Below are 17123 nucleotides of genomic sequence, written 5' to 3' on the forward strand. Positions count from 1 at the left end.
GGAATTGTATTTTTCCACATGAGGATTCAGTGTCAGATCATGCACTTAAATCTGGTATTTCTTTTCTGATTCCTTGGGTCTTGAAAGACCATAGCATATATGGAAGAAAAACTCTGTTAATTCACATGTAAAATAAAACCTTTCTTTGCTGTAATGGAGTACTTTATGTGTAAGAAATGTTTTTGACATTTATCCAAAGATCAAAAGCTTTATCATGTGGTTTGCACTTGAACTGCCTAGTTTTATGACAACAGGGAAACAGTATAATTAGAAATCCAATCTTCATGTCTGCATTTTAAATGTTTATTATGTAATTGTCAGCGAAGGTTCTCACTGATGTTAAAATACTTATTTGCATCAACTGAAGCTGTGGCCTTTTTTTCATAACAGTGTTACAGGAAAAATATCCTTCAATTGTTTTCCTCACTCTTAGATAGGACTGTGCTGCCTTAAGTAAATCAGTAAGGGTACTCTGATACATAGGTTTCCATCAGCTGCAGTTTCGCTAACGTGGTATTAAGACTGCACATTATGACAAATGCCTGATACTTAGGTCCTTTTGGTGATCATTCTTATACAAAAACTATCTCTATTTATTTACAGATAGGAGTGATAACTTTCTGTTACAGGAAGAGTAAAAAAACTAACAACTAATGTCAATAAAAACCCTTTAGTTTTTTCCTTTAGGTATAAAATGCATGTATACAACAGTTTTGGCTTAGCATAAGCATTTTCATATGTTATGATGTGATAGACTCTTCATAGTCTGTCAGAGATATTTAATTCAGATTTGATTAGCTTGTTAAATCAGTTTGTTTCTTGAGATGTTTTCTCTCAGCTATCATCTGTTCAGATTATCAACTGGATTATCTGTGCCTATTTCTTACTTTGACAGGTAAAATTATTTTAGTTTATCTTCCTGTCTCCTAACTTTTATGATACTTGTCTTAGATTCACAAGATTATAGCAATGTTGGTTGGGAGGCATCTCTGGAGGTCATCTCTTCCAATCTCCTCTTTACAGCAAGACAGTCACAAGCACTCAATCGGATCATGGCTTTGTCTAATCAACTCTCCAAGGACGTAGACACCGCAACCTTTTCTTATGTTACACTCTTCTTCTGGTGATTTTTTTTTTCATGAGGTCCACAGTTTGTGATCTCGCCAATGATTATGTTGTCCAACAGCACACATACTGAGAAGAGCTTGCCTCTGACATCTTTGTAACTCTGTTTCAATAAGTTGTAGGCAGTTATTAGCTCCATACTTAGCCTTCTATTTGCCAGAACAAACAAGGCAGTTTCCCTCATAATTTCTTCATGAGACATTTGCTCTGAGCCCCAGATCGTAGCCCTTTGCTGAAGTCTTCCAGATTCTGCATATCCCTTTTGAACTAGTGGCCCAAAACTGGACAGTACTCCAGGTGTGACCTCACCAGCACTGAGTAGAGGGTTGGAGAAGAGTTCATTCAAAGTAGCTACCCAGATGTCATTCAGAAATAATTATTTACCTTTTTGTATCATTTAAAATAAATGAGAAAATTATCTTTGTATGTCAGTTAATAGTTTTTCTAGGATACTTCCTTTTTTATGGCATAAATTTACAATTAAATTGAATCTTAGTCCAGCTCATGCATGAATACTTTCAGCAAGTCCTAAATGAATTGACTTAATGAGGGAAAGATTTTAAATCTTCAAAATTTCATCTCTATTCATTTTAGTTTCTAATGTGAGATTCTAAATTAGCCCAGACATGAAAGAGAAATTTTATCTGACTAAGGTAACTAATCTAAATTTGGAAGTAAGCCTTGCTGTGAGCACGAGGTTGGATAAGAACCTGTAGAGGTCATTTCCAACCTAAATAATTCTATTATTTTATCTCAGTTTTTCAGAGATAAAGAAAAAATCAAATATCACAGCTCAATTAAACCGTCCCAGATTTAGCCTGGGAGTTTCTGTAGATGACCAGTTTTATGCTGAATAGAAATAGTTACCTGTAAGGTAATTGAATTATTTCTGTGAATAGATTATCCTTTCTTTTATATACTTTAATATACATATCCTTTTAATATATTGATCTATATACGGAGGCAGCAAGAGAAATTCTTAAAGAAATTAAATATACTTTGTACAATGGTGAGCTGTTGGTTAAAAGTGTATTGGGAGCATTCAGCATTATGAAGATTCTGTGCATAAAAGTGTATTATCTTTGCAAAGGACTGTGATGTTAACAACCGTAAGGACAAATACTTTCTGCACAGAACAGGTGTGATATCTCTAACAGTCACACTTCTGTAACAATGATTTCTAAGCCTTTTTGGATAGACATTTGTTAGATCCAATTTCATGTTTCTTCAGGATTTAACCATTCAAAGTCTTTGTGAGGAAGGAATATTCTTCTAAAATATTTTTGGTTTTATTGAATGTTGAATATTTTGAGTTGATTAGAAGAATCATCAATTTAAATGCTGTCATCTGGCATCTTTTAGCATTGTTCAGGTAATTTGTGAGGGGTTTTTTATATCAATGGGTATTCAGTAGTAAGTATAATAGTATCAAAATCATCACTGAATTAGTTATAATTTACAAATAGGATAACATTAAATTATAGATAAAAATACATGCAACAGTAATTCTAGGTTTGTGTGCCACTGAAATACAGTAATAGTTTAAAAAGATTTCAATGAAAGATAAAATATATTTATAGAAATAATTATATAGGAAAATGTTTCTGAATGATTGTCTAAATACTCTGTAAGTTCTGTACTATAACATTTTGTAAGTACATTTCTTGTAAATTCCGGAAGCAGTAAGTAAAGGAATATGTGGAGAAAACATGTATCAAAATGGCTAATTCTCCATCCTATGCTTCCAGTACCTTTCCTTCTAAGCAGAATTTTCTTAGAGTAAGGAAGCTTGGTGGCTGATGCAGGTATTATTTCTGTTCTTAGGATTAATCCCAGTAAATAATATTTTCAAGTCTTAGATACATTAGTAATAATGGAAAACTTGAGTACTGGATTGTGGACTCTTCCCTTTCAAAATGTGAATGCAAGTTTTTCAAGGACATGATGGAAGGAAGAGCAGATAAAAAGCATTGCTCAAAGTAAACCGTTCTGAGTGAAATGATGACTCCATAAATTCAAATTCCAGCCAATTTGGAGTGTTTCAGGAAACACCTTTTTGGAGCATGCAGACAAAGTGACTAGTGCCAAGATAAAGGCTGCAAGTCTTTAAATCTGAATTTAGACACTGCTTAGATCTATATGCCTGACAGCAGGAAGTCCCTGCAGCCATTTCTCCATGCTCTGATGACATCTGTCCTCAACAGGACAGCAGATTTCAGAAACAGACTGAATGGGGTAATTCATATCTCTTTGAGCTATTAATTCATTTTCTTGAGATGTCAAACAGACATCCTTCGGTCACATTTCCACAATCTCTTTGTCAACTCTTACAATTAAAAATGTGGGGGTTTGTGTAGTTGAAGTTGATATTCTGATTTCATTATGCAGTTCCTAGAAATGGAAATGAACTGCTTACACATGTACTAAAGAAACATCCTGAAAGAGACTGTAGCTGATTTTTGAATCATTAAATGTTTTTACTAGATCAGTCCTTTTCTCTGAAACAGGTAATTCTGAAGAATTTTTTTCTTTCACAACAAAAAAATGACAAATGCATGAGAAAAGCCAATGCAGTTGGTTGTTTAGAGGTTCTTGGAATCAGGATTAAAATACTCTCTGTTCAGCTACAGAGACGTTAATTAGTCAGTGTGTTTTGTTCAAGACGTAATTAAGTAAATACTGCTCTTACTGTTGTTGACTTTAGTTTACATATTGTTCTGTTTTAACTTGTTTGCCACCTTCTAGTACATTTTATAGAGACTACTGTATTTTTAGCAACAGTTCCCAAAAGACAAGTTGTATTCAATTGCAGTGGTTGCTGTATCTGGCCATCTACTTGATTGTTAATCTCACCTAATAACTTTTGAACTCAAAGGCTAATTTCAGCATTTTTCTGGTGAGAGTTGAGGTGAAGGGATTGATTGTGCCTTTCATTGCAAAGTTCTCTTGTTTTTAAATCACTCAAGATACATTGATCCCATAATTATGTGATCTGATTTCTTGCCCTATCTTTATTAGAGTACTGTCATTTAGTAACTGTATTTTCTTTTTAGAGAAATCTCTTAATACATACTTCACATCAGAAACAAACATTACGAGTCATCTGTAGAATGTGCTTGAAGCAGAAATTTTTGTGAGGATGGGTTCTGTATTTAAGAATGGGCAAACTCTTGGCTCCTACTATGAGACATGGAGGAATCCATTCTTCACAATGTTATCTAGCACTCATTAGAATCATAAGGAACATTGATTGATTAACTGGTCTCTTGAAATATCTGGGCCTTAGGACATAATTCTGAAATGATCTTGCAGGGTCTTCCAGACTCAGAAGAACCTTTCTCATGCTGTGCCTGTTGATACAGAAAGATGATTCCACTATTTTTTTTTTCTTTTTTTCCCTTATTTTTAGATTAGTGATGTTGAATTGATTGTATGATCATTTCAAGGGTTAATGTGTTTGGCATTCCACAAAAACATCACATAAAACCTGAAGTTTGAGAAACATGTTGTTTGGATTTAGATTATAAAGGCCAAGTGTTCAGAAAGAATGCTGGCTCATTCCAGTACGCCTCTGCAATTTGAAGGACCACTTTGGCTATTAGCTGATTGTCATGGTTTAACCTCAGCCAGCAACTAAGCCGCACGCAGCTGTTTGCTCACTCCCCCACAGTGGGATGGGGGAGTGAATCGGAAGGGTAAAAGTGAGAAAACTCATGGGTTGAGATAAAGACAGTTTAATAGGTAAAGCAAAAACTGTGCACACAAGCAAAGCAGAACAAGGAATTCATTCCCCACTTCCCATGGGCAGGCAGGGGTTCAGCCATCTCCAGGACAGCAGGACTCCATCACACGTAACAGTGACTTGGGAAGACAAATGCCATCACTCCGAATGTCCTCCCCTTCCTTCTTCTTCCCTGAGCTTTATATGCAGTGTATGACATCATATGGTATGGAATATCCCTTTGGTCAGTTGGGGTCAGCTGTCCCGGCTGTGTCCCCTCCCAACCCCTTGTGCACCCCCAGCCCACTCGCTGGTGGGGTGGTGTGAGGAGCAGCAAAGGCCTTGGCTCTGTGTAAGCACTGCTCAGCAGGAACCAAAACATCCCTGTGTTATCAACACTGTTTCCAGCACAAACCCAAAACACAGCCCCATACTAGCTACTGTGAAGAAAATTAACTCTATACCAGCCAAAAACAGCACGCAGATTTTGAAGACAGAATTTTGGCATTGTTTCAGCTTGGCTTGTTTTTTCTCCAACTCTTGGTCCCAGTATCATGTTTTCTGCTGCTGTTCCAAAGGCAGTATGAATGTACCTTTCAATTAGGATGTCCATGTTCAGTTACTCTCCTGGCATGTTATCAAACTTGTGCTGACTACCAAGCAACAATGTAGAAATTCTGTTTTCAAAAGTTTCTACCTCAGCAAAACAACAAAACAAAAAAAGTAATGAGGAAATATGAGGCACTCTTATAGCATGAGTGCTTCTTTTCAGCAACATTTCTAAGGTTTTTGACTTTAAGATAAAGTTCACGGTTTTGGATTAAATGTCACCCATTTTTGCGGGTTTTTTCTGTATTGTATCTGATTTACTGTTCTATAATAAAAGATTGTCCAGTGGAACAGGGGGACAGCAAGGCAGTTCTTTATGTTAGAAAGATCACACAGACTCACACAAACCAGCTGGGGCATGAAGGTACCTCTGGAGATCACCCGGTTCAACCCCCTGCTCAGAGCAGGGTCAGCCAGAGCAGATTCCTCAGGGCCATGTCCAGTCAGGTTTTTGGTATCTCCAAGTATGGAGAATCAGCAGCCGCTCTGGGCAACCAGTTCCAGTGTTTGACCACCCTCACAGTGAAAAAGTGTTTTCTTATGTTCGAACAGAATTCCCTGTATCTGAGTTTGTGCCCATCGCCATTTGTCCTGTCACTGGGCACCACTGAGAAGAGCCTGGCTCCCTTTACTTTACTCCCCCCGTCAGGTGTTTGTACACATGGATGAGATCCCCCTCAGCCTTCTCTGCTCCAGGCTGAACCATCCCACCTCTCTCAGCCTCTCCCCACAGGTGAGAGGTGACTTCAGATTGCAGGATGTTTGGAATATAGATACTCTATCCCTATGGTACAGTTTATGAACCTCTTCTTGTGAAGGCCTATACCAACGTTGCATAACAGTAGGTAAGAGGAGGTTATATATTAAAATACATTTTAAATTTATTAAGGTTCAAAACATGCCTATTCAACTAAGTGCTACCAGCAGTACCATCAATGATTTCTGTTTATTAAGGGCAATACTTTTTTTTTAAGGTTTTGTAGTCAGCTTGTGTCACTCTCTTTGCCTACTGATTTTGTTTTGCAAATTTTATTAAATCCATCTTAGAATAGATTAAAAAAAAATCCTAGATTGCCATTACTGACAAACGGTCACTTTAAAGATTAAGGGCCTAATTTTTCAGGTTTGTCTTTATTGATGTACTTCTGGTTTGTAGAAGGTTCTACCTTGGCTGTTGGAGAAATTACAAAATTAAGAATTCACTGAGTACATAATTTTCAGTTTGGGAACCATGTTTCTTAAAATTCATAGGCTCTCAGAATACTTTTTTTCTTTCTGTTTATTGCTGACAAAAGAAACATTTTCAGATTGAGGAGGTTTTGTTAAGGTGGTGTTAAACTTTGATAAGTATAACCATCCTATTCTACATTATTTTTTCGTACATATCTATTTATTTATTTATGCATTAAATCAATAAATGATAAAGATCCCCCAGTATGTTTCTCTACAGTTAAAATAACTTAATATTCTGTTAAGCAGTGAATTTTAAACTTCACTGTTCTTTCCATTCATGATAAGAAGCTCTGCTGATTTTAGCTCGAATAACTTAAATAGAATTAAATATCTGCATCATGTCATGTCTGACAGAACCCATTTTATAGATTAGGTCCTCCAAAGTTCATGCCTTTCACTAACAGAAAATCTTTCTTGCCAAAAATGCACTTGAAGTGAATAAAATTAAATATATTGATTTTTACTTTTTTTTTTTTTAATTTGGATATCTTTTAATCTTGATTTTTTGTGATAGGCTTCTAAGCCATGATTAGAAAATGTATATATGCATTAAATATTGATTAAAACTTCTTTAAAAGATCTAAATAAGTTCGGGTTTGTAAATCCATCTATAAATATTTAAATTATTATCCTATCTCTTAAGTTTTGAGAGAGTTGAGCTCCCAATATCAGCCTGCCTGGAAATCTCAATAAAAGTCACAATGTTCATATATGTATGTTTATTTCTAAACTGCAGTTTGCTTGAGTTGGGAGGGGGGCAGTAGTGAGTAACTTCTTTTTGAGGTAAGCCTTGCGAATAAAGTGGTAACAAGGAGACTTTGTTTAAACAGTGTCTCAGCTCAGATATTAATAGCTTATCTATTTTACTGTTTCTGCTGCCAGTGTCACAGAAAAGAATATTTAACAGAGGATTTTCTGACTGTGCTTCAGTATTTGTGCCATTACTGCACAATAGTTGATTGTTGTTGGTTCTCTTGCATCGTGCATTTCACCCCTTTAACATCTGTTATGCCCCAGAAGACAGTTTGAACTTCTTGTGACTTCTAGTTCTTCTCATCAGGGAAAATAACACTTCAACAGATGTAGGAAATGAATTCATGATGACACCGAGACTGTTTTGTCTACCTAAAAATAGACCACTCTGTATTCTGTAAGATAGAAGTTCAACAAGGAACCCATAATGATTCAAATGAAACTTTAGAACTTTATCTCAGGACTGTGTTTCCTACGGACAAATCCAAATTCATGCTAATGTGATGAAATGGAAAGTTCAGTTTTAATGAACTACTTAATTGTGAAACTTGATGTCAAGCAATTAAAAATGTAACTAACATCTCTCAGTATTGTCATAACCTGGAGAAGTGATGCTTTATGATTTAGTAGTAGCCAGCCCACTACAAAGTTGAGAATAACCAGCCTCAATAGAGTTGAAATTTTTGTTTATTGGCTTTGCAGCTGCAGTTTGTCTTTCAGATATTTCTACAAAACAAATTGCGGGCAAGCATTCAAGCCATTGTATGGAAGCAGGCTATCATTAGGCCAGTTAATATATCTTTATTGTTTTTCAGTGGATATGCACATGATAGGATTTCTTCCCCACAGAGAGTTCACTTAGATATGAGAGAGATATGACAGTATGTGGTAAAATCCTATTTTTTCTAGTATTTTGTGGTGGGTTTGCTGTTTAATGATGATCATTTTAGTAATGATGTCATTAGCTTTAATGGTCATCTTTTCTGTAACCTCTGACTGCATGCCATTCCTTCTTCAAAGGTCTACAGTGTTGGAGTTGTCTTCATTATGTATAGGGAAAAAAAAATAGTACCTTAGGTGACTTAAGATATTTCTGAACATTATTTCCAGTTGGTGATTCTGTCTCTTGAGTGCAAACAGCTTAACAGACTTTAATTCAGCTCTATTTTGTACTGTTGTTTTAATGGAATTCTTTAGGGCAGAGGTGTGGTTCCTGATTGGTTGATTACTCAAGGAAACGACTCAAATCAGACTTTCTCTTACTGAACTGTAACTTTATGGATTGAATGATATTTTTGTATTTCTGACTTTGCTGAAGTAATAGTTGAAATAAGTTAACTGACTGAGATTTTAGAAAAGAACTTAAAAAAGCATTTGCCCTAAAATAAAATTCCCTTGAACTATCTGATACTTAACAAGTTCAGCGTACATTTAATAATTTCTGTTTCCTCATTTCAGTTTAGGAGTACAAATAGATGTAAAGTACAGTATTTAAAAGCAAAACAAAGCATTGGTTTTGGTGTTTCAAAGTATATGAAAACTAGAAAATATTAGAAATTTAAGAGAGAATGCATTTCTGCAAGGATCGTGTTAGTGTAATTTTCATTCAAAGCCCATTCACTTTTATCTGGGAATCAGCGGGTTTAAACAGAATATTCTCAGAAGCCTGCATAATAAAGGGAAAAAAGATTAACTGGGTGAATGGTTGTTCTGGGATTGAATTTGATACCAGTTAAAATCTTACTAATTTCATCATGCTCAGAAATAATGAAGCCAAGTTTTTGAAGCATATTAAATATTAAATACTAGTGTAATTGTGTACTGAAAGCAAAACCACATCACCCAAGTAGGTAACATGAAGTCAAAGCATACCAATAGGGTGTAACCTAGGTCAGAGAACTTACACTAAACAGAATTAGGACCTTCACAAAGAATACAGCTGTATCTTGCAGTCTACTTGTTTTTCTTAGAAGCCACAGCCAAAGCCATCCGAATTAGCTTCTATAGCTATCACTCCTCTCCTGAGTTCAAAATGCATTCAGGTCTATTGATGTAGCATGAAACTATTCAACTATATTGTACCATATTTACATTGTGGAAACTGGGGCAGAGTATGGTATGGTTTGGGTTTTGGTATCTACCTGGTGTCATACTTTTCAATACAAATAAAAGAAAGCTTTTTCAGGTTTTTGAAGTGTTTGAGTGTCTTTTTAAGAAATGGAATTATCAAGAAGTTGCTGGATGGAGTTACTAGTTGAAGCAGAGCTTTACCCGATATTTTCAGATTTTATTCAAATATTGTCTCCTTTTCCTTTGTAATATCTTACATATATATATGTTTTAAATATACATTTGTATAGTATACACATTTAACATGTTTTAATATGTTGCTGTGTGACAACAGAAGTACATATGTGAGTGTTACACTTTTTCTAAGCTCTCACTGATGACACCTCACTTCTGTTGCCTCAGGTAATCATCTGTATAGCCAGAGCTATGACAGGTTTGTGATGCTAGTTCTGAAATGTGAAGAATACTAGTGCAAAGGGGACTGAAATCAATTAGTGTATTAAATATTAGGTCTTATGAAGGCAGTCATCTGTCTCCATATTTAACAGAACAAATGGACCTCTCATTACTATTCTTACTTATCTTTCAAAGTGATTTTTAAACCCATTAAGGAATAATTCAACAGAATCCTCTTAGTGTAGTACAGCTGATAATAATTATTTTATAATGACTATGATCAAAAAGGAAGGGATTGGTTATATCACCTACTGCTAATAGTGCCTTTTTTTTTTTTTTTTGCACATGTACTGAAGACTGAGTGAAGCTCTGACTCACCACTTTTTTTTTTTATATAGAACAGCTATATTACAGAAGCATTACACTCCACAGAGTTTTACCTGAAGGGATCTTCTAGATCTTGCCTCTTTTCATTTATTTATTTATTTATAGCTAGTGAGGTAATATCCTTGGAAACATGGGAAGAGGGAGTATTTTGTCAGATCTATCATGAAGCTACTATTCATTTCTGGACTTGGTTATACATAGCTAGACACAGCCTCTACTGACTTGAATTTTTTTGACATCTTCACTGACCTGATAAAATAAGCATTCACCTGTGTATTCAAAAATCTTCAGACCGTTTGGTACAAACAATTCCTTTTTATATTAATACATTAGCTGTTAGTGTACAACAAGAACTTGAGTAGTGTGTACATTGCATGCCTTCTTCATCAGAGCTTATAATAACCTGATGCATCTATGTAGTTCTTCTTGAAATAAATTTGGAAGTAATATAAAACTTTCTGGATGTGTTGTGTCTCTGCAATATTTTACTTTCAGTAAGTGATGAGTGAGCCTTCTCCTAGCTTAGTAGTGGACTATTTGCCTGACTACCTAATAAGCACAGATTGCTAGATTAATCACTTGGGCAATATTTTTCATTCTAGTTTGCATAAAGCAATATTTTTCTACTTACACGAAGCAGAGCTAGGAAAATGATGAGGCTGGAAAAATTGGACAGATGGTCTTATATTTTTCTATTTTGTAAATATTAAAGTACCATATGTAGAAAATATGATTTCCTTTTGGTTTCAGAGAAGTAGCTAGCATGTCTCCACTGAGTTTATAATTGCACTTTTGCTAAGAATTTTAAATGGAGTTTGGCCTTTTGACAAAACTGTGTTACAGTCTCAAATATCTATTTCATTGATGAAGGAAAAATACTATCTAACTTTACTTTTCACCTCTCATCATCCAGTTTCTTACATTCTACCTGACATTTATTACTTAATCTATTGCTTTTACATAGTTCAACATCAATTATTACAGTTATTGGAACTGAGCAATGAAATTGTCCTTGAAGCAATACTGCTGAAATGCTAGCGTATATACTTCTGAAGGAACCCTACAAGGCTATACAAACTCTATAAAAAAAGATAGTACCAGACAAGTGGTGGCATAAGACCTAAAAAGTGAGTCCGTGATTTGAAATAAATGTCCAGGCTCTAATCTCTTGAAATTAACCAGCCTCTGAATTTATTAGTACTTTGATTTCCAACCAGCAGTTGTATCTTCTGAGGTTAAAGTGAAGCTTACCATGACAGGTAAAGAAAGAAGTGAGGCTTTGAGTAACGTCCCGGATGAATTTTTACACCTTGATGCTTATTACAACAAAAATAAAACTTTGTCTGAAACTCATTTCCTTTCCTATGCTTAAGCTTGTTCTTTGCTTCTGTTGCCATGGACATAAAGACCATAGCTGAGAATGAGCACATTAGCCTCTTTGTCAGTGCTATGCATCTGTCCTAAAGGAGCCTTCACTGTGTTACTTGCTATTGCAATGAGAATGGTACTAGTACTTGCTCTGGTACTAGATTCAACATGATCTCCTCAGGAAAAGTATCCACAATTCAGGACATCTCATGAAAAATATTGTTTACTGCACAGATGTTTGATTTTTTTTTTTAATTATTTTTTTTGGGGGGTAGAAAAATAACCAATTCTGTTAAATTTAGTTTGGCAGACTCATACCGAGGTAATCAGTTTGGCTTTTGATATAACTATTGAACGAACAATTCAAATCTGGCCTAATTCTGCTTATCCAAGCTGATTACACAGTACATCAGTTAATAGCAAATCTGTTTCATGACACTTTTCTCTTAATTGTAATAATTGCCACATTAATATGGATGGAATGCTACTTAGATAATGGTTTTTTTCTGTGCTCGTCTTTTAATTAATTTTTACTATCAGTAGAACCGAATAATTGTGGATTTTAGTAGGTTTTAGAGTTCTAACATATACACGGGTAAAATTTGTCACACTGAAAAGTTAGTTTGGAATGTAATACTTCCCACCTCTAGAGATGTTTGTCCTGTTGGACTTTTGTACCAATTATACAAAAAGAATCTAGTAAGCTTGGGACATCCAATATACACTGTAGTTTGTGTTGCATTTTTTCAAAAAGGTGAAATATTTTCACATACACATAATAGACCATAATTATCTCTATTTCAAGACTGAAAATCACTGATTCTTGAAATAATATTTTTTTAAACTTCAGATACACCCCAGTTGTCTACTATGTATAATACTGAATGAAAATCTAGATTATTTTCTTCTAAAAAATGAGTCCTTTTTTTCTCTGTTTGACTTTGTCTCGATTAGAGCTTGAAATTAACTTGACTGTCTTTATTTTTGTTTTTGGTTCATGAACATTTATTGTCCAATTTTGTAAGATAATGGATATTAAAGAGCTACAGCTACTTAGGGTGATGATAATGCTGGAATTGTGATTATTGAAGAGTACATAGTTATTTTGCATAAAAAAGCCCTTCACCAATAATACTGGCTGTGTTGGGTAGGTTATTCATAGGGTCCTGGGACCATATGATAGTTCAATGTGGAAGGGACTTAAGAAGGTCTCTAGTCCAACCTCCTGCTCAAAGCAGGGTCAGTTACAAAGACAGACCAGACTGTTCAATGCTTATCCAGTGAGCTCTTGAAACCCAAAAGAACAGAGATTGCACAGTCCTTCTGGGCAGTCTGCTTCACTTTCTGACTGTCTGCATCATGAAAAAGTTTTTCCATGTGCTCAGCCTGAACCTTTCTTGTTTCAACTTGTCTTTTGTCTATCTGCCATACACCATTGTGAAGAGCCTGGCTCTGTCTTCTTGATGAATTCCTCTAACAGGTGGCTGTTAGGTTCCCCTGCAGCAGTGTCTTCTTAGCAGTCTCTTAGACTGAACAAGCCTAGCTTCCCCCAGCCTCTCCTCACCGGTTGTATGACTCCCAACAGGTTATTCCCTCCGGTGTGCAGAACGTAGCATTTATCCTTATTGAATATTATGGTGTTACTGTCGATACGTTGTTCCAGTCTCTCTAGGTCAATGACCTCCTTCACATCATTGATAAAGGTGTTAAATAGAACAGATCCCAGGACAGAACCCTATAGTACCCCATTTGTTACTGGTTTCCTGGTAGAGTGTGATCCATTAGTCACTGCCTTCTAGGCCTAATCATCTAACTAGGTTTTTACTAGCCTAGCTGTCCACTCATCCAGACTGTAACACCCTAACTTGATGTGGTGAGTTGGCTTCCCCTGGCAGCCAAGCACCCACTCAGCCGCTTGCTCACTCCCCCCACCCCCAGCAAGACAGGGATGAAAATAGGAAGAGTGGGAGTGAGAAAACTCATGGGTCAAGGTAAAGACAGGAAAATCACTGGCAAATTACTGTTGTAGGCAAAACAGACTCTGGTTGGGGAATTTAACTTTATTTATCAACCATTAACATAAATGCTTAATTACTGATTTGAGTATTGGGAAACAAGACAAATAGTTAAACACTTAGGGAAAACACCTTCTTTCTCCTTTCCCAAGATCCAGCTACCTCTACTTCCCAATTCCTAGTATCCTCTCCCCTTGTTATCACCATCAGTGCAGGTTACACTCAGTCCGTTCAGTGAAGTGATGGGTGATGCAGGAGGTTGGAGTGAGGACATAGTGGTTTCTTTCTGCCATTCCTTCTTTCTCACTCTCTTCTCCCACTGCTCCTTCTGCCGAACTCATTTCCTCTTTTCCATTGTGGGTTATCCACAGGCCACAGTCCTTTTGGCGGTGTACGTGCTTAGACATGGGCTTATGCATGAGCCACAGTCCCATCAGGACTGTTACCAATTGTGCCATGGAACACCTCCTATTGCTCTGGCCTTCTTGTTACTGTGTCTTGGTTTTCTCAGAGGTGCCAAAAACTTCCCCAACTGGCTAAGCTATGTCCTGCAGTGGGTCCGTTGTGGAGCCAGTGAGAGTTGGCTGTGTTTGTCACAGTGCAACATCTGACCTCCCTCCCACAGAAATCACCCCTGCAACCATCCCCCACTACTAAAACCTTGCTACTTATATTCAATACACTTGAATACGAGAATACTGTGGGAGGCGGTGTCAAAAGCCTTGGTAAAGTCAAGGTAATTGCCACCCACTGTTCTTTCCTCATCCACAAAGCTAATCATTTTATCCTAGAAGGCGGTGGGGTTGGTCAGGCATGATTGACCCTTGGTCAGTCTACACTGAGTGTTCCCAGTCACTTTATTTTCATTGAGTTTTTGGTTTTATGTTCAAGTGTATTTCTATCTCTTTATCTCTTACTCTTTCATTTTGTCCTCACTTTTAGGATATGAGGCTGTTATCCTTCATGTAAAGTCTTTTCTTTATTTTGATTGTTTTCTCTACTTCTCTTTTGAACTGCAGTTCAAAAGATACAATGCTTAGCTGAACCTTCTCAGATTTGTTGAACGGGTTCTATAGTATAGAATGAGAAAATACAAAACCTGAAAATAAAAAATTTAAACTGATAAATGCCAAAATGTATTCACAACTTACTTTATATTTTTCAGCTCTACTTCAAGTTACAATTTCACTTAGCAAAGTTGAACTCAGTGTGGGTGAATCCAAATTCTTCACATGCACAGGTATGTATTCATTTTACTTGTAGGTATGTATTTTTTTTTAGATTTTCAACTTTCTACATAATTTTAAACTTAATTCATTGATTCACAATACTAACTTAAATTAGCATATTTTTGTATATTCACATTGACTTCTGATAGTTATGATAAATAGTAGATTTTCACTGGCTTCACATTTCCAGTCTAGAAACTATTAATTTCAGAGACTGACTCACTCAGTGTGAATTGTCTATATCACTACAGGTTATTTATATCTGTTAGCAAGTTTCTTTAGTTAAAATATTTTCACTTCTCTAAACTAAGGAGTTAAATAAGCTACTAAGCTAAACTTTAGTATCCTCTCCAACCTAATGAGCCACCCAGAGTCTTTTTTGGTGAGGTAGACATCAATCAGGAGAAGAAGGGTTTGCATTTGCAGCTGCCTGACGTGGATCCTTGATGTTTCTGAGTTGCCATCTTCCACTGACAATAACACATGGCCTGACTACACTGACGACCCAATTGACTGATGACTTCACCTGTTGATCCAGTGAGTGATGAACAGGCTGTTTCTTTCCTTTAAGATTTTATACTTTTCTGTGTTTTTTTCCCTCTTGAATCCTTGAGCTACTGGTTATCCTGTCTCAACAATCAAACATCTGCCTACAGTTTTGCCTTGCTTATCTTTCTACAGACTTTCTCACAACTCTCATAACTTAGCAATTCTCTAACATTGCATAAAGATTGTGCATTGGGTAGGCATATGCATTGTATGATGTCTACCTGAACTTCTAACGTTGCATTGCTTTTTGTTTTTCTTTGTAGCCATTGGTGAGCCTGACAACATAGATTGGTACAATCCACAAGGAGAGAAGATTGTTTCTAGTCAAAGAGTGGTTGTTCAGAAAGAAGGTGTTCGATCACGTCTAACCATTTATAATGCAGATATAGAAGATGCTGGTATATATCGGTGTCAAGCAACAGATGCTAAAGGACAAACTCAAGAAGCTACTGTTGTTTTGGAAATATATCGTAAGTAAAATATTATCAATTAATAAATGAAAGACTATGTTTTGAAAGCCACTGCTATTGAGAAAGTAAAGTCTACAAAAATATCTTCCCAGGCTCTGAACCATATCTTCCAAATAATTGCATCTCCTGCAGTTTAGTTAATAGATACTATGGTGAAGACTTAAATGAAATGGATGGTCACTTTGTAATACTATAGATCACTTTTCTTTTGTATCTTAGAATGCCATCTTATGAGGGTGTACTGTATGCCCCTCATGGAAAAGAAAAAAATATGAGAAAAAATTTATGTCAACCTAATTCTTATTACAAATACATCTACAACCTATTATAAATATGTGCATAAATAAAAATGCAGGAAGTGCAATATATGTCATTAAAAAAGTTGAGTTTAGACTGAATTACTTATTTTTATGTCATTCTTTTCCTGTCTTTGCCTTATAATGGAGTTTTGCCATAAAGCATTGAAGTTTAATGTGATAAGCAACCAAAATGCATTTCAATTACAAACAACTAATTGAGGAATATATTTGAGAAATAAATACATTCTATGTGGTGAGAGATTCTCTCTCATGGTCTTTGTTACTGAAAGGGTGGGACATAATGCCAGCAGCTTTTCAGCTGACTTATTTAATTTCATTGGAGAATATTTTTTTACTATTCATACAAAAATTGTTTGTGGATAGACTGAGCTCTAAGAAATTGCAATGAGTCAGAAAAGACAGAGTCGAAACATAAAGCACTGCTTCTGCAAAGTAAAGATAAGTCAGATAACAAAAGACATAAAATTAAAAAAATATGTTGATAAAACAACCATTAAAATGGTGATAGCAGTTACAAGCGATTACATGATGGCTTGAAAGCTGGCAGTTCAAAGGGTTTCAAGTTTTGTGGAATTCATTTGTATGCTCAAAACTGCCAGTCACTCCATTAGCAGACTGCTGAGCAAGGTTGAAATCTTTTGAAATGTTTACATGTGGTAATTTTAATAATTCCGAGGTTAGATAAAACCAAAGACCTACACAAGAAATGTGAAGGTTTGTGGGAACTGATATATAGAAGTTTCATTATTCATATTTGTGATATATTGTAAGGAAAAAGCAGGATACACGATACTTCTAGGGTCTGGTTCAGTACTCACTGATGTCTGTGAGAGTTTTTCTTTTGACTTACATATGGTCAAATACTTCAAACATTTAAT

General features: G+C 35.8%; 1 protein-coding gene across 1 annotated transcript in view; it reads left to right on the forward strand.

Moving 5' to 3' along the window:
* Positions 1–17123, forward strand: part of NCAM2 (neural cell adhesion molecule 2) — a 326924-nt gene that overhangs the window by 162381 nt on the left and 147420 nt on the right. The window contains exons 2-3 of the mRNA XM_075769966.1: positions 14843–14917; positions 15719–15925. Coding sequence (XP_075626081.1) covers positions 14843–14917; positions 15719–15925 — 282 coding nt within the window. The remainder of the gene's footprint in view (positions 1–14842; positions 14918–15718; positions 15926–17123) is intronic.

The sequence above is a fragment of the Balearica regulorum genome, chromosome 1 (genome assembly GCF_011004875.1).
Source record: "Balearica regulorum gibbericeps isolate bBalReg1 chromosome 1, bBalReg1.pri, whole genome shotgun sequence".
Taxonomy (NCBI): Eukaryota; Metazoa; Chordata; class Aves; order Gruiformes; family Gruidae; genus Balearica; species Balearica regulorum.